Source organism: Papio anubis, chromosome X, assembly GCF_008728515.1.
Source record: "Papio anubis isolate 15944 chromosome X, Panubis1.0, whole genome shotgun sequence".
NCBI lineage: Eukaryota > Metazoa > Chordata > Mammalia > Primates > Cercopithecidae > Papio > Papio anubis.
Window position 1 is genome coordinate 98,267,928 of NC_044996.1, and position 18,334 is coordinate 98,286,261.

Here is an 18,334-nt window from a genome sequence, read left to right on the forward strand (position 1 = left end):
TAGCCCATATTGTCCCTGGAATCTCCCACTATCTAACCTGACTTGTTCCCTAGTGGTACTGGGCAAATCCTGACTCTGATGGTGCCATTCCCACCCATCCCTCATACCCCAGGCTATAGCCCCAACCTCAACCTCCCACTTGTTAACTGCATAGCCTCACTGCGACACCATGAGTACTGAGGAGGATACAATCTCATGTCTCATTCATCACTGCACTCTCAGAGCCCAGCACAAGTCCTGGCTCACAACAGGTGCCAAATACCTGTCTGCTGAAAAGAAACTCCTCATCTGCTATTGCTGTTTCCTCTACCCAGAAGCCCCAACCTAGCACCTTCTCGGATCAATTCTCACATAGAGGCAAGCCTAGGCTGTTTGGGAGGCTGGGAACGGGTAACTCACCGTCTTTCATACTCCATGTCCTGATAGGGCCTTCGGGGGCTGCTGGGGCCCCTCCTCAGCCGCTGGCTCCGTTTCACTTCCCAGCCACCCCCGCTGCTGCTACCATGATCTGCCAGCCTGGGTGATGCTTCCTGCAGGGACTCTGCGGAGAATAGAGGGAAAAAAGGGGTCAAAACAGTTGGGACAGAGAAGGTCTCCTTGAGAAACCCTCGTTGTCAAGGCTCTTTGCCGCTCCTTAGCCCAGGGACGTTGTCTTCTAGCTCCCAGCACTCCTGTGCATCATAGTGTGAAGGTAGCCCCTACTTGGCCTGCTCCTCCCTTTCCCCGCAAACATGAGGCTAGAGCCCACTGCCTTAGAAAACAGCAAAGACTTCAGCAGACAGGGGGCATCTTGCAGAGAGACCTGGCGGGGCCACCCACGGTGTGATCAGGGCTTTGCCACCTAAGACAGGTAGACAAATTCAAGCCTGGGGCTGCATCCCAGGGTGGCGGTAAGGATACTCTCAGGGCTGAAAGTCTTGCCTGAGATTCAGCACATCAGGCAAGACTTCACAACAATGGGGGCCCCAGGCACCCACCAGGCTCCTTCCATGGGCCCCAAGGGACCATCTCATCCTCCCAACAAGCTGCTGGCTGTCCCCTATAAGGCAGCAAAAGACCATGAAAGGTTCTTGGGGGTGTGTATGAAGGGGCTAACTTGGCAACGAGACAGCTGCTACTTCCCTGGGCTCCTGGCCAACACAGCCTTGGCCCTCACACAGCAACTGGCTCAGCCCTGAGCCCTGTCTCCTATGTGCAGCCAGGTCCCAAGGTGATTCCCTCCCCAGGGCTCAAGCCCATTTTCCAGAGGCAAAAGGGGCCCTTTTGGAGGCTGTTCTGAACCACTGTGCTCTTCTACTGGGATGGAGCAGCAGCCACTTCATCCAACCCTCAGGGCTGTGGTGAGAACTCAAGGAGTCCTGAGAACCCTGTGACCCAGCCAGGGGTCAGGATGAATCCCAGATCTTCAGGCTCCACCCTCTGAACAGGAATCAGGTAAAGCCAGGCAAAAATAGCACCTGCCCAACACTAGGTTGCTGCCACGCCTTTGCTCTATGTGCGTGCACATACACACACACAGACACATGCACATTTCAACTTTCTCTTCCTCCTCAAGCCACAGGGAACCCGAATTACCTGCTCCCAGGTGGGCAAGAGTTAGAATCACACCAGAGGCACTGGCGGCTGAGAGCACAAAAACCCTCAAGAGACTCTGACAAAGGGGCCAGAGTCACACAGTAACATCCACCACAGCCAAGGGCCAGTCACAGACACGAGCCCCAAATAACTACGGGCCCACATCACAGAAGGAATCCACAGTAAGGACCACAATTACACACTAGGTCCCCGTTCCATGGATGAGCGTCACTCTCACAAACTCCCCAAAAGAAGGGGCAATGAGTCACACACACATTCCCTGCATCCCCCTCCCCACCCAATAAGTGGGTTAGGGTCAATCACAAGACAGTCGTCCCCCAAGCCCCGCCCCATGGATAAGGATCTGAGTCACAGACACCCTCCCTCAAAGGGTAAAGACCAGAGCCACATCCTCCCTCTGATCCCCCAGGAATAAAGACCAGAACCACAGAATATTTCCCAATGGATCGATAAACACCAGAGTAACACAGAGCAGCATCCCCTCTCCTATGCACAAGTCGCAGACAACCGCTTCCCCACTGATAAACTTCGGTGTAGCCGACACAGTGATCCACAGTAGCCCACTCCCATTCGTCCCTCCCTTCCCCCAACCCGCACGCACCCATCCCATGTCCCAGTCGCGCACGCGCCTTTGCTCACACCAAAAAAAAAAAAAAACCCCCCAAAAAAAAAAAAAAAAAAAAACCCCCCCCGGGTAGAGACATTGCACGAACCCCTCCGTTCCGCGCATCCCACCGACCCGAAGTCCGCCCTCGCGCCTCCTCTACGTCCCCGCCCCGGGCCCCTTACCTCCGCCCCCACGACCAGCGTCGACGCTCACCTTCTCGGCCCGGGCTGTCAAGGGAGGGCTCCCAGACATCACCTCGGCCCGCCGCCACCTCCTCCAACTCTCCCAGCTCAGCCGGAGCCGGAGCGCGCAACTACCAAGTCCGAGACTGCAGGCAGATCGGGGGGAGGGGAGAAGCGCCAAGCGCGCTGCCCTCCCAAGGAAACTCACTGCCGCCTACTCCCAGCCGGCCACAGTCACCAGCTCAAAATGGCGACGACGAGAAGGGAGTCGGCGCTCCGACCACCATCCACCTACTAAGGAAGCGCGCTCTGGCCGGCCCCGGCGATTGGTCACCGCCCGCCAGGGGACAGCCCTGGCCTCCTCTGATTGGCAAGCGCTGGCCACCTCCCCACACCTCCCCACACCCGTGCGAACGCTCCCCTAGTGGAGAAAAGAAGTAGCTATTGGCCAATCCGGCAGGGCCCGCTTTTTAGAAGCTTGATTTCCTTTGAAGATGAAAGACTAGCGGAAGCTCCACCTCTTTCCCCAAAGGGCGAGGGAACTCTGGGCGATTGGCTGGGAACTATATCCACCCAGTGTCACCGATTTCTTCCTATCCAGGAAATGAGCAGATCCATCAATAAGAAATTTCTCAGCCTGGCCGAAAGGGGGAGAGAATGGTTGGCCCCACGAAGCCACGACAACTGGAGGCAAAGAGGGTTGCTCAACGCCCCGCCTCACTGGAAAACAAAATCAGATCTGGGACCTATATAGCGTGGCGGAGGCGGAGCGATAATTGTCGCGCTCTCACCCACTGCAGCTGCGCACAGTCGCATTTCCGTCCCCGCCCCTCAGACCCTGCAGCACCATCTGTCATGGCGGCTGGGCTGTTTGGTTTGAGCGCTCGCCGTCTTTTGGCGGCAGCGGCAACGCGAGGGCTCCCGGCCGCCCGCGTCCGCTGGGAATCTAGCTTCTCCAGGACTGTGGTCGCCCCGTCCGCTGTGGCGAGAAAGCGGGCCCCGGAACCGACCACACAGTGGCAAGAGGACCCAGAACCCGAACACGAAAACTTGTATGAGACGGTAAGAGGCGGGGGGGTGGGGGGGGACGGAACCCTGAAGGGGTCAATCCGGGATCGGCAGGTGGGGCGCTGTAGAGGACGTTCTTAGGCAGTAGAGTCCTGCGCGGCCGGCGAAAGCCTAGAAGACTTGGGAATTTTGCCTATCTTGTGTTCCTCCTTTATCTGTGGATATCCGCGTTCCAGGGCCAGGGGCAGGACTGGTTTTATTTTGCAGACAGAAATCATGCCTCAAGTGGACAGCGCTCAAAACGCATTAGAAGCAATATAGTACAACAACGATAATACTAAACACCGATATGGCACTTGCTCGTTGCTGTCTGTGTTCTTTTTTTTTTTAGAGACGAGATCTCGCTCTGTTGCCCAGGCTGGTCTCGAACTCCTGGCTCAAGCGATCCTCCCGCCTCGGCCTCCCAAGGTGCTGGGATTACAGGCATGAGCCACCGCTCTGGGCCCCATCTGTGTTCTAAACACTTGATATGCATTAGCTCATCTTATCCTCAAAACAAACCCCATTTCGAGGTAGGCACTATTATTATACTCCATCCTACAGATAAGGAAACTGAGGCACAGAGCTGTTAAGTAGATTGCCCTAGCTCACATAACTGAATACATGGTGGAGGTGGAACTGGTATTTGAATTTAAGGCTACCAGGTCTGCTGTGCTGTATTAATAGCAGACGCTGTGAAATCAGGCAGCACTGACAGTTACCTACCCATGTGACTTTGGTGGCATAAACCCTTGGTGCCTCAGTTTCTTTGTCTGTAAGATAGGAACAGTAATAGGACACCTAAAAAGTAAGACACCCCACCTGCCTCATGTGATTAAATGAGTAAAAATGGTCGGAACAGCAGCTGGCACTTCGTAAGTATGTAATCAGCACTAGAATGTGTTATTATTGCCATGTTTCATCTCACTGAGATTTTGTGAGGTTTGTCTATGTGAAAAGACTGGCACATAGTAAGTACTTCAGCAATACTAACCTCTGGTTAAGGGGCTTGGATGTATAGGATGCTCGTTCATTCTGTAAATATGTATTGAGGGCCTGCTGTGTGCCAGGCTCAGTTCAGAGCCCTGGGGATACAGCAGTGTGGAAATCAGACAAAGCCCATGCTCTCATAGAGCTTACATGATAGTGCAGAAGACAGAAAATAAACACGTAAAATATTAAAAAACAATAATACAGAGTAGTATAATAGATAGTATAATGTGAGAATGTATGATATACAGAGAATGGGGAAGGTGTGCTACTTAGGTAAACATAGGCTAGAAAGAGACAGGGAAGGAAGAGAGGATGTGAAGACAAAGTTAGGCAAGGTAAGTGGATAGAGGATGACTTGGGTGTAGGGGGCTATTTCATTAGGTTGAGCCATAAGAAATTGCCAGTATTCAAGTATTTGTGACCTATAAAAATAGCAGTTTCCTATGCTTCAACTTTGAAAGACAAGGTAACTAGGGAGTGCCTCCTGAAGGAAGTGGTGATGAATCCAAAATGTTGAATGAGGAGACAGATCCAGCCATGACTAGAGCTGGAAGAAAGGCTTTCCAGGCAAAGACAGCAGCAAGTGCAGTGGTTCTGCGGTGGGAAGGAGCTTGACATATCCCAAGAATGGAAACAGAGGAATTTAGTGAGAGGGGCGTATGGAGACCAAGTTATGCAGGGCCAGAATAAGGCTTTGTGGAGCAGCAGGAAGCCCTCATTGACCTCTCTTTCTCCACAGAACCCAGACTCCCATGGTTATGACAAGGACCCTGTTTTAGACGTCTGGAACATGCGAGTTGTCTTCTTCTTTGGCGTCTCCGTCGTCCTGGTCCTTGGCAGCACCTATGTGGCCTATCTGCCTGACTACAGGTGCATGGGGTGTCCAAGAGCGTGGGATGGGTAGGAGCCCGAGGCAGGGATGGAGGTTGAAGGGGACTCTGCAGGAGTCTTTTTCCTGCACCATTGGGAATAGGGAGCTGAGATGAGGGATTGGTGTCAATTGAGGCTCCCTCACGTCTACCCCTGCTATTTGCACTGCCAGGATGAAAGAGTGGTCCCGCCGCGAAGCTGAGAGACTTGTGAAATACCGAGAGGCCAATGGCCTTCCCCTCATGGAATCCAACTACTTCGACCCCAGCAAGATCCAGCTGCCAGAGGATGAGTGACCAGTTGCTGAGTGGGGCTCAAGAAGTACCACCTTCCCCACCTCCTGCCTGCCATTCTGACCTCTTCTCAGAGCACCTAATTAAAGGGGCTGAAAGTCTGACTCGCTAATGTTGATTGTGTTGTGAAGGGGATATGGGGTAGGGGTGTCAGAAGCTTTAAAAGGGCTGCTGCAGCCTTCCCTGGGTGTTCTGGCTATATATTGCTGTGTGACAAACACCTTAAAACTTAGTGGCTTAAGACCACAATTCAGTCTTCTCTTTCATGGCCCTGTGGGTTGACTGGGCTCAGTAAGGTGGCTCTTCTTGGGGTCTCAGATAGTTGTAGTTAGATGGTGGCTGGGACTGGAGTCATATGAAGGCTCAACTGGGCTGGGTGTCTAAGATGGCTTCTTCTTCACTCACATGTCTGGCACTTCAGTCCTCTTCCATATGGCCTCTCTCCAGCAGAACAGCCTTGACTTTTTTTTTTTTTTTTTTTTAGACGGAGCCTTGCTCTGTCACCCAGGCTGGAGTACAGTGGCATGGTCTCTGCTCACTGCAACCTCTGCCTCCCGGGTTCAAGCGATTCTCCTGCCTCAGCCTCCAGAGTAGTTGGGACAACAGGCGCCTGCCACCACACCCAGCTAATTTTTTGTATTTTTAGTAGAGACAGGGTTTCATCATGTTGGCCAGGATGGTCTCGATCTCCTGACCTCGTGATCCGCCCGCCTCGGCCTCCCAAAGTGCTGGGATTACAGGCGTGAGCCACCGTGCCCAGCCTCTTTTTTTTTTAAGAAGGAGTTTTGCTGTTGTCACCCAGCTGGAGTACAATGGCATGATCTCGGCTCACTGCAACCTCCGCCTCCCAGGTTCAAGCAATTCTGCTGCAGCCTCCTGAGTAGCTGGGATTACAGGTGCCCACCCCATGCCCAACTAATTTTTCTATTTTTAGTAGAGATGGAGTTTCACCATGTTGGCCAGGCTGGTTTTCGAACTCCTGACCTCAGATCATCCACCTGCCTCAGCCTCCCAAAGTGCTGGGATTACAGGCATGAGCCACTGCACCCGGCCTAACCTTGGCTTCTTACATGATGGCTTGGGGCTCTTCTGGATGAGAGTGTGGCACATGGGAAGAAATTGTTGGCACCTATCTTTAGAGCCAGACCACCTCACTGGGACCTCCTATGTTTGAAGAGAGGCCAGGGCAACCAGGGATTAAGGTGGAGAGTGAGTGCAGGGCTTTCTGTTGCTAAGGGTGGGTGTTTTGTCTCTCCTCCCTGTGTTCTCTGCTTCTCTCTGAGCTTTGGGTTTTGCCCCTGTCCTGTGTGTTTTGCCCCTGTCCTGTGTGTTGGTGAGTCTGGTTGCCTGTGTTCCCTTCTGCCCCAAATCTGGATGACTTCTAACTCAAGATATGCATCTGTATGTGTGTGTATGTATGTGCATGTGGGTCTGCTTCTCTCCTCACCCCCTTTCCTCTCTTTGTCTTTCTGTGTCTCGAAATCAAGAAGTCTTTTCTCCCTTACTTTCTTCCTCTGTGGAAATAGGCTGTCTCCTTGCACCAGGGTTGCTGTCTCTCAGTCTGGCAGATGGAGTAGGGGACTTGTTCTGACCCTGGCTGAGTTTGTTTCTTTCAGAGGCATCTCTGTTAAGTGTGGGCTTGTCTTCACCCTCCTGGCATCTCTTCCTTCCACAGCTCCCACATTCAAATCACCACCTCATGTATTCATTGCTACCATCTCTGTGCTTGTCCCTGCCTGGGGCTTCGAAGGGTATAGGAGCCTCCAGCCACTGGCTACAGGAAGAAAATCTGGCTTGCCAAATTCACCACTAGAGGCAATGCCCTACTTCTAGCTACTGGGTCTCAGGAGAGCCCAAATCCACTTACATGTGGCTGAGGGAGGAGCCATATCTGCATGAGCCTTCCTGCAAGTGAGGAAGACCCTGAGGGCTTCCCCTGCCCCAGCGATGCTTCGTGGGGCCAGTCTCCCAACTCGAGTGTACCCCAAAGCAGAAAGTACTGATGTGTAAAGGGAGTACTCTCTACCCTCCCCCCTGAAGTTAGTGGGACTATGGAAGTGAAAGGGGCATGTTACCCCAGCCACCAAGTACCTGGGTATATTGGAGCAATAACCCCTATAATAAGCCTCAGCCTGGTGCCCAGAGAGCACATTCTCTCCACTCCCCACCAGGATGTAAATTCCAGAAGGGCAGGTATTCACATATGTTCTATTCACTTAGAGCAGTGACTGGCACGGTATGTGCTTGATAAACATTTGGTATTGATACCTCCTGTGTAGGTGACATCCCATCCCCATCCTTGCCTTCTGGCTTACACCCCCTGAGGATGAACACTTCTCATTCCCCTCTGCTCTGCCTCATCAAGCTCTAGGGCTCTCCAGAAGCCTCCATTCTGGTCAAACAAAAGGCTGCACTTAGACTTAATCCTAAAATCCAAGCCCTGGCCCCATTCTGACTACAATACTACCTTCCCCTCCCTCATCACGTCTACCCCTGCTATTTGCACTGCCAGGATGAAAGAGTGGTCCCGCCGCGAAGCTGAGAGACTTGTGAAATACCGAGAGGCCAATGGCCTTCCCCTCATGGAATCCAACTACTTCGACCCCAGCAAGATCCAGCTGCCAGAGGATGAGTGACCAGTTGCTGAGTGGGGCTCAAGAAGTACCACCTTCCCCACCTCCTGCCTGCCATTCTGACCTCTTCTCCAGAGCACCCTAATTAAAGGGCTGAAAGTCTGACTTCGCTAATGTTGATTGTGTTGTATGAAGGGATATATGGGGTAGAGTGTCAGAAACTGACACACACTGGCTGACTCTTTATAAATGATTGAATTAAAATATACATGCAGAAAAGCACACAAAGCTCATTTACTTTTTATAAATTGGGCACACCCATATAACCAGCACTTAGGTCAAGAAACATACTTTGGGAGGCAAGTGGATTGATGTTTTAGGGCTTTGGGGTTGAGACAGCTTGCAGGCAACATGGTGAAACCTCGTCTACAAAAAATACAAAAATTAACGAGGCTTGATGGTCCCAGCTACTAAGGGTGTTGAGGTGGGAGGATCGCTTGAGCTTAGGAGGCAAATGTTGCAGTGAGCCGAGATCGCACCATGCCACTGCACTCCAGCCTGGGCCACAGAGTGAGACCCTGTCTCAAAAACAGACAAACAAAAATCACAACATGATAAACCCCAGAAGCTCCCTTCAGGTCTTCCCTCCTCCCCACCAAAGGTAGCCATTCTCCTGACTTCTGACAATGTTAGGTTACTTTGGTCTGGTTTTGTGTCCAGTTTCTTTCATTCTGCACAATGTTTGTGAGACTGATCAACATCATCACATACGTGAGTAGTTAGTTCATCCTCATTGCTGTAGTCTATTTCATTGTATGAACAGACCAGACTTTAGCCATTCTTACGTTGCTGAGCATTTGAGTTGTTTTATATTTGGGGCTATTAAGAATTTTTTTTTCTTCTGAGACAGTCTTGCTCTGTTGCTCAGGCTGGAGTGCAGTGGTGTGATCTTGGCTCAGTGCAACCTCCACCTCCCGGGTTCGAGCATTTCTCGTGTCTCAGCCTCCTGAGTAGCTGGGGTTGCAGGCGTGAGCCACCAGGCCCTGCCAATTTTTGTATTTGTAGTGGAGATAGGGTTTCACCAGGTTGGCCAGGCTGGTCTTGAACCCCTGACCTTAAGTGATCCACCTGCCTTGGCCTCCCAAAGTGCTGGGATTACAGGCGTGAGCCACTGTGCCTGGCTAAGAATAATTCCGTGAACATTCTTGTACACATCTTTTGATAGACATATGCACTCATTTCTTGGGTATATACCTAGGAATGGAATTGCTAAGTCATTGGGTAGACATGTGACCAATCAGCTTCAGTAAATCATGCCAATTTTCCAATCTACACTTTCCCAGAGGTGACTCCCCATCATTCGGCATTTCTGGTCTTTTTCACTGTAGCCATTCTGGTGGATGACCGAACTTTTTTTTTTTTTCTTTTCTTTTCTTGAGACAGGGTCTCGCTCTGTTGCCCAGGCTGGAATGCAGTGGCACGATCTCGGGTCACTGCAACCTCCTTCTCCCATGTTCAAACGATTCTCCTGCCTCAGCCTCCTGAGTGGCTGGAACTACAGGCACCCACCATCATGCCCGGCTCATTTTGTTTTTATTATTTTTTAGTAGAGACGGGGTTTCACCATGTTGGTCAGGCTGGGGATGGCTGACCTTGTAAGGACCACATTGGGATGAAGAGGGAGGGACTGCCTACTGAGTGCCAAGCCCCAACAGTGTGCCCCAACGGTGTGCCAGGCACTGGTGGATATCAGGGTCCCTGCCCTTAGGAATTTCCCAGGATGAGGGTGGAGGCTGGTGGGGGTGGTCAGAGACCTTAACACAATGTTTTCACCCTGCTGTTCGACCCCAGGGACCTTTGAACTTTCATATTTTGGACGCAACTTTGTTCTGCCAACATAACAGATACTAGCCTCCTTTATCCTTCAATCTAATAGGACATTACCCAGAAAATAAAAATAGAACATCTTACCAGATTCACAGTGACTATTACCAATAAATGTAAGCACCGCAGAATAAACTGACAGCAGCCAAAACTGTGAACTTGAAACTGTATTGAGGGAAAAATTGATGGAAGTTTTTGATGTTCTCAACAAAATGTGGACCTGCAAATTTTGATCCTGAAATATTGGACTCAATGGAAACTGTCCGCAAACAAAGCTCAGAATGACAGGAGGTATTCATTCAACAAATATTTATTGAAGTGCCTACAGGACCCCAGGCACTCTGTTGTTTTGTTTTTATTTTTGTTTTGAGATAGGGTCTTTCTCTGTTGCTCAGGCTGGAGTGCAGTGGCATGACCATGGCTAACTGCAGCCTGGACCCTGGACTCAAGCGATCCTCCTGCCCAGGCACTGTTATAGCCAAAGGGGACACAGCAGGGAACAAAAGATTTAAAAATGCCTGCCCTCATGGAGCCTGTATTACAGCTGGGAGAGACAGAAAATAAACAGCACAATTAATTTGTATATTATATGTATGTAGGGAAGTGGTAAGTATGGATTAAGTTAAAAATAAATCCAGGGGCTGGGTGCGGTGGCTCACACCTGTAATCTCAGCACTTTGGGAGGCTGAGGTGGGCAGATCATTTGAGGCCAGGAGCCTGAGGCCAGCCTGGGCAACTGGGCAACAGGGCGAAACCCTGTCCCTACTAAAAATACAAAAATTAGCTGGGCATGGTGTCACACGCCTGTAATTCCAGCTACTCGGAAGGCTGAGATGGAGAATCACTGGAGCCGGGGAGGCGAAGGTTGCAGTGAGCTGAGATTGGGCCACTGCACTCCAGCCCAGGTGACCGAGCAAGACCCTATTCCAAAAATAAATAAATAAATCAATCTGGTAAGGGGGTGTCAGGGAGTTGGGGGGAGGGGGAACCTGAATTTAAATAGGGTAGTCAGCAAAGTTCATTACTTGAAGGAAAAAAATGTGAAGGAAGCCAGAGATGAACACACAGATGCAAGAGCATTTCTGGCAGAAGGAACAATGGGTACCAAGTTCCAGAAGCAAGAATGTGCCTGAGATGGTCAATGAGCAGCCTGAGGCCAAGGAGCTATCTGAGGGAAGCTGTTACTGCTTGAATTTGACGCAGATAAGAGAATCAATATATGGATTAAATCATTATTGTAAAAATTAACCAGAAAATAATCATAGTGAAAATAACTTCAGAGAAATGAAAACAGCCAAAATTGGTTTTGGGTTAACTGCACCACTGCATGGCATTGATCAAGGAATTAAATTGGCTCAGGAGAATTCACTCCGCTTCAAAGTTGCTCACTAAAAATTCACCTGAGTTGAGTTGGTCTAATTCCATTTTATTTTTTATTTTTTAATTTATTTTTTTGAGATAGAGTCTTGCTCTGTCACCAGGCTGGAGTGCAGTGGGCGTGATCTCAGCTCACTGTAATGTCACTGTAATGCCTCCCAGGTTCAAGTGATTCTCCTGCCTCAGCCTCCGGAGTAGCTGGGACTACAGGTGCACACCACCACGCCCAGCTAATTTTTGTGTTTTTAGTAGAGACAGTTTCACCATGTTGGCCAGGATGGTCTCGATCTCTTGACCTTGTGATCTGCCCGCCTCGGCCTCCAAAAGTGTTGGGATTACAGGCGTGAGCCACCGCCCCTGGCCTTTTTTTTTTTTTTTTTTTTTTTTTTGGGATGGAGTCTCGCTTTGTCGCCCAGGCTGGAATACAGTGGCACGATCTTGGCTCACTGCAACCTTCACCTCCCAAGTTCAAGCGATTCTTGTGCCTCAGCTGCCAGAGTAGCTGGGACTACAGTCGTGCACCACCATGCCTGGCTAATTTTTTGTATTTTTAGTAGGGACAGGGTTTTACCACATTGCCCAGGCTGGTCTCAAACTCCTGGGCTCAAGCGATCCACCCGCCTTGGCCTCCCAAAGTGCTGGGATTACAGGTGTGAGCCACCGAGACCGGCCTTAATTCCAACTAAATTAAATTTAATTAATTAATTAATTTTTGAGACAGAGTCTCACTCTGTCGCCCAGGCTGGAGTGCAGTGGTGTGATCTTGGCTCACTGCAACCTCTGCCTTCTGGGTCCAAGTGATTCTTGTGCCTCAGCCTCCTGAGTAGCTGGGACTACAGCTGAGCACCATTATGCAGGGCTGATTTTTGTATTTTTAGTAGAAACTGGGTTTCACCATGTTGGCCAGGCTGGTCTAAAACTCCTGACCTCAAGTGATCCACCCGTCTCAGCCTCCCAAAGAGCTGGGATTACAGGCTTGAGCCACTGCACCCAGTCTGATTCCAATTTTAAATGTTAGTATTCGTAAGCAGGGCCAATACTTTAGAGGTCACTTGCATGTGAGTCAGAGGGGTAAATCCAGGGCCAGTTGAAGGCACAGGATCCAGGCAAAGCAGCTGGGAATCAACAACCATTACCTATACATAAGTGTGAAGAAGGATTCATTTGCTCATTCAATCATTTATTCATTCATCTCACAAATATTGATCAAGTGCCTACTATGTGACAGGGATATAGCAGTGAATGAAACAGGCAAAAATTCCTGCCCTCTTGGAGCTTTCTTCCAGTGCAGGGGGCAGATGATAAATTTAAAGAACAATTAACAATTTGGAGTAATGATAATAGCTAAATAAGTAAAATATAGGCCAGCCACCATGGCTCATGCCTGTAATCCCAGAACTTTGGGAGGCTGAGGGGTGCAGATCCCTTGAGCTCAGGAGTTCAAGACCAGCCTGGGCAACATGGCGAGACCCCCATTTCTACTAAAAATACAAAAAATTAGCTGAGCATGGTGGCATGTGCCTGTGGTCCCAGCTACTCGGGAGGCTGAGGTGGGAGGATCACAGAGGTCTAGGCTGCAGTAAGCTGAGATTGTGCCACCGCACTCCAGCTTGGGCGACAGAGTGAGACCCTGCCTTAAAAAAAAAGAAGTAAAATATGTAATACGATAGTGATATATGTTGAGGACAAAAGTGAAGCAGGGAAGAATATAGTGAGTATTTGTGTGTGTATGTGTTTGTATGTGAATGCACACCTGTAGTCCTAGCTACTGAGGCAGGAGGATTCCTTGAGCCCAGGAAGTCAAGGCTGCAGTCAGCTATGATCCCTGCCACTGTATTCTACCCTGGGCAACAGAGCAAGAGCCCCATCTCTTAAAAAAAAAAATTAAATTTAAAAATGATGTTTGATGAAGACCTGAGGGAAGTGTCTAATTGAAGAGAGAACTTTGAAAGAGTAAGACTTTCAAGACAGTCTAACACAGGGGTTAGGGGAAGGTCCGCTGGAGCCATACTGCCTTTGTTCAAATCCCAGTTTCCTCCATACTAAATGTGTGACCTCATACTCCTATTTTCCCCCTCTGTAAACTGGGGCTAATGATATTAACTACTTTGTAAGGATATCGAGAGGATTAATCTGAGTGCTTACAACGTTGTTTGACACAGATTAACTGTTTGTAAACATTGGCTGGCTGAATGAATTAATCTTCATATTAATACTGTAATCATGGAAGTTTTTAAATTAAAAAAAAAAAAACTTCTTCAAAAATGAGATTGTGGTACAATGGTTTGGGGAATGTTCAAACTGTGGACCCCAAGATGGAAGGTGGTTTTGGAACCCTGGCAGTCACTGCTTCGAGGTTTTGGCTCTGTTATTGAAAGTGGTGGGGCAGGATGTGTTGGCTCATGCCTATAATCCCAGCACTTTGATGGGCCAAGGCGGGTAGATTGATTGAGCTCAGGAGTTTGAGACCAGCCTGGGCAACATGGCAAAACCTCATCTTTGAAAACTTTAAAAATTACCCAGGTGGTAGTGCACACCTGTGGTTCCAGCTACTTGGGAGGCTGAGGTGGAAGGCTTGCTTGGGTCTGGGAGTTCAAGGCTGCAGTGAGCCGTGATTGTGCCACTGTACTCCAGCCTGGGGGACACAGTGAGACCCTGTCTCAAAAAAAAAAATGGTGGTATATATTTACATATTTATTTAGCTATTGTCATTACCCAAAATTATTTGTTCTTTTTTTTAAAAAAAATTTTTTTTGGTCGGGTGTGGTGGCTCACGCTTGTAATCCCAGCACTTTGGGAGGCCAAGGCGGGTGGATCACCTGAGGTCAGGAGTTCAAGACCAGCCTGACCAACATGCAGAAACCCCGTCTCTACTAAAAATAGAAAAAATTAGCCAGGCGTGGTGGTGGCACACGTCTGTAATCCCAGCTACTCGGGAGGCTGAGGCAGGAGAATTGCTTGAACCCGAGAGGCGGACGTTGTAGTGAGCTGAGATCGTGCCATTGCTCTCCAGCCTGGGCAAGAAGAGCGAAACTCTGTCTCAAAAATTTTTTTTTTTTTTTTTTTTTTTTAAGAAATAGTCTCCATAGTCTCATTATGTTGCCCAGGCTGGTCTGGAACTCCTGGGCTCAAGGAGTTCCCCCCCACCTCCTAGGCCTTGGCCTCCCAAAGTGCTGGGATTACAGGTGAGAGCCACTGTGATCAGTCAGTCTTGTCTTTTTATTTTCTTTCCAACTCCTTCACCTCCTTCAAGTCATTGGTAAACATCAACTTCTCAAAGTGGACTTTCCTTATTTAAAATTCCAATCCCCTTTTATTACTCACTCTCCAAATTTTTTCCCTCCATATCATACACAAACTGCATTAGGCATGGTGTTCTTTTAGTTATGGTCATGGTGCTGGGAAATTTTTTATTTATTTTTTATTTTTTAGACAGGGTCTTGCTCTGTCACCCAGGTTGGAGTGCAGTGGCACCATCTCAGCTCACTGCAACCTCTGCCTCCGGGGTTCAAGTGATTCTCATGCCTTAGCCTCCCGAGCAGCTGGGATTACAGGTGTGTGCCAGGACACCGGCTAATTTTTGTATTTTTAGCAGAGACCGGGTTTCACCATGCTAGTCAGGCTGGTCTGGAACTCCTGACCTCAAGTGATCCGCCCACCTTGGCCTCCCAAAGTGCTAGGATTACAGGTGTAAGCCACCGCACCCGGCCCCAGTCTACTTTTTTTTTTTTTTTTTTTGAGACGGAGTCTTGCTCTGTTGCCCAGGCTGGAGTGCAGTGGCGTGATCTCGGCTCACTGCAAGCTCCGCCTCCTGGGTTCACGCCATTCTCCTGCCTCAGCCTCTCGAGTAGTTGGGACTACAGGCGCCCGCCACCACGCCCGGCTAATTTCTTTTTGTATTTTTAGTAGAGATGGGGTTTCACCGTGTTAGCCAGGATGGTTTTGATCTCCTGACCTCTTGATCCGCCTGCCTCAGCCTCCCAAAGTGATGGGATTATAGGCGTGAGCCACCGCGCCCGGCCCCCAGTCTATTTTTTAGGTGTAAAGGTGTCAGGCAGATCGCGATTCCCAGGCATCCCGCAAAGTAGGCTGGTCACCTTAGGGGCGACTTTTACCGCTCAAAAATTCGTCTCACATTAGCAGTGAGGATTCGGGCGTCACCCCGAATCATTATTTTCCTTACTCATAAGTTTAAGGCAAAGTACTGGGAATTTAAAAAAATAAATTAGGTTATTTTAGTGAGAGAGAAAGAGTAAGAGAGTGAGAGAGAGAGAGAGAAAGAAGAAGAGGAGGAGGAGGAAGAAAGGAAGGAAGGAAAGAAACCATTATATTTTAAATGAAGTAACTCAGGAATGGAAAAGCAAACATCGTATGTTCTCACTTTCTTGTTTTGTTTTGTTTTTTGAGATGGAGTTTCGCTCCGTCGTCCAGGCTGGAGTGCAGTGGCGTGATCTCAGTTCATTGCCTCCCAGATTTAAGCGATTCTCCTGCCTCAGCCTCCCGAGTGGTTGGGATTACAGGTGTGTACCACTAGGCCCGGCTAATTTTTGTGTTTTTAGTAGAGACAGGATTTCGCCATGTTGGTCAGGCTGGGCTGGAACTCCTGACCTCAATTGATCCACTCCCGCCTCAGCCTCCCAAAGTGCTGGGATTACAGGCGTGAGCCACCGCGCCCGCCTTGTTCTCACTTACAAGTGGGAGCTAAGCTATGAGGACCCAAAGGCATAAGAATGATACAATGGGCCGGGCGCGGTGGCTCAAGCCTGTAATCCCAGCACTTTGGGAGGCCGAGACGGGTGGATCACGAGTTCAGGAGATCGAGACCACAGTGAAACCCCCGCCTCTACTAAAAATACAAAATTAGCCGGGCGCTGGGTGGTGGGCTTCGTAGTCCCAGCTACTCGGGAGGCTGAGGCAGGAGAATGGCGTGAACCCGGGAGGCGGAGCTTGCAGTGAGCCGAGATCAAGGCCACTGCACTCCAGCCTGGGCGACAGCGCCGACTCCGCCTCAAAAAAAAAAAAAAAAAAAAAAAAAAAAAAAAGAATGATACAATGGGCCGGGCGCTGTGGCTCAAGCCTGTAATCCCAGCACTTTGGGAGGCCGAGACGGTGGATCAAGTGAGTTCAGGAGATCGAGACCATCCTGCTAACACGGTGAAACCCTGTCTCTACTAAAATACAAAAAAAAAATTAGCCGGGCGAGGTGGCGGGCGCCTGTACTCCCAGCTACTCGGGAGGCGGAGCTTGCAGTGAGCTGAGATCTGGCCACTGCACTCCAGCCTGGGCAATAGAGCCAGACTCCGTCTCAAAAAAAAAAAAAGAATGATACAATGGGCTCTGGGGACTTGGGGGAGGGGTGAAAAGGGGGTAAGGTGTAAAAAACTCCATATCAGATGATGGGTGCACCAAAACTCAGAAATCACCACTAAAGGACTTTTCCATGTAACCAAACACCACCTGTTCCCCCAAAACTACTGAAATAATAACAATAAAATAAAAATAAGTAAAAACAAAAAACAAAAAACAAAAAACCCCTAAACCCATTAAGATAAAGCAGGGCTGGTGGGTTGGGGCCAGATCACACAGGGGTTTGACATGTGTGTGTTTAGAAATGTATTTATTTATTTTTAGAGATGGGTTCTTGCTATATTGCCCAGGCTGGACTTGAATTCCTGGATTCAAGTAATCCTCCCACCTAAGCCCCCGAGAAGCTGGGACTATAGGTGCATGCCACCATACCCAGCTTAGACATATATTTAATTTTATGAATCAAAAGCCTTGATGCACCAAGAGTTTATCCAGAGCAGGGTGTGGAACTTGGGAAGGGTTTATAGCAGGAAAGTGACCACAGCATGAGCTCAGCTAGACCATGCACCGAGTGGCCTTGGGCAAGTCGTTTATTCTCTCAGAACCCGTTTCTTCTTGTAGAAAAGGGGGATCGTGTTGGTCCCTAACTCACAGCGTGGCTGGGAGCTTTAAACAAGGCTGTAAAAACAGTAAGTTCTGCCATGTATTCAGAGCTAACTATATGTCCTAATCACTTTACATATATTATTACCCCCATTTTAGAGAACAAAAAACCATCGTTCCGGTGCAGTCCTTAAGGGGGCTTGGGTTCAAATCCCATCTCTGCCACTTACAGATGTTTCCCTGTCTGTAGTATGAGGAGAATAAAGGTGCCTATTTGTGAGGATTAAATGAGACAACACATGAAGGGCATTTAGAATGACAAATACAAAGAAAAAGAAAGAGAAAAAAAAATACATGAAAGGCATTTAGAATTATTCCTAGTACATACAAGCAGTCAATAAATGTTAGTAAGACATGGAAGCCTCCCAGTGCAAAATTGCTCACAATTTTCTCACAAACCAACTAGGAGAAAAAGAAAGAGACAATCCCACTTCTATGCAATGCATGATGAATATTAGTGGCAGATATAATCAACACGAAATTACACAGTACTTAATTGAATCTCTTAACAGTGTCTATCTTATTTTCATTGATGGTTATTATTAATAATTAGTAATAACCATTCATTATTTATAAGATATTCCCCACCAGGCCTTGGTATCCTGGGGATATATAAAGCAGGGTTTTTAGAATGAAACAATTAATGAATAAAGTACTCTATAGATTATCAATAGGTCCAAAGCATCATAAATGTATATCTCCAGACCTGTTAACACCAGAGTAATAAATACATTTTCTTGTAATTTTAATTTAAAAAGCCAGAAACTCAGGATCTGGAAGAATTTGCTTTAAAAATAAATAAGGCGGGCGCGGTGGCTCACGCCTGTAATCCCAGCACTTTGGGAGGCGGAGGCGGGCGGATCATGAGGTCAGGAGTTCGAGACGAGCCTGGCCAACATAGTGAAACCCCGTCTCTACTAAAAATACAAAAATTAGCTGGGC

The 18,334-nt window shown here is 48.8% G+C and overlaps 2 protein-coding genes and 1 non-coding gene across 10 annotated transcripts in view; 1 reads left to right on the forward strand and 2 right to left on the reverse strand.

Moving 5' to 3' along the window:
• Positions 1-2,684, reverse strand: part of RBM10 (RNA binding motif protein 10) — a 41,395-nt gene extending 38,711 nt beyond the window's left edge. For 4 of the 8 annotated variants that reach the window (XM_009197479.3, XM_009197478.3, XM_017953797.2 and 1 more), the window contains exons 1-2: positions 2,417-2,681; positions 400-541 (exon numbers count right to left, since the gene is read on the reverse strand). In XM_009197479.3, coding sequence (XP_009195743.2) covers positions 400-416 — 17 coding nt within the window. In that variant the 5' untranslated portion in view covers positions 417-541; positions 2,417-2,681. Of the gene's footprint in view, positions 1-399; positions 542-2,385 lie in introns of all 8 variants that reach the window. The other 4 variants (XM_017953799.2, XM_017953798.2, XM_017953795.2 and 1 more) reach the window with 2 other exon arrangements.
• Positions 2,685-2,691: 7 nt separating this feature from the next.
• NDUFB11 (NADH:ubiquinone oxidoreductase subunit B11) lies at positions 2,692-5,692 on the forward strand. Its single transcript, XM_003917627.3, has 3 exons — positions 2,692-3,447; positions 5,165-5,295; positions 5,468-5,692. Exons 1-3 carry the CDS (start codon positions 3,043-3,045, stop codon positions 5,589-5,591), a joined length of 660 nt encoding a protein of 219 aa, XP_003917676.1. The 5' UTR covers positions 2,692-3,042; the 3' UTR covers positions 5,592-5,692.
• A 9,781-nt stretch (positions 5,693-15,473) lies between these two features.
• On the reverse strand, positions 15,474-15,622 carry LOC116272309. Its single transcript, XR_004181016.1, has one exon. It is a non-coding gene; the product is annotated as a U12 minor spliceosomal RNA (small nuclear RNA).
• Positions 15,623-18,334: the final 2,712 nt, after the last annotated feature.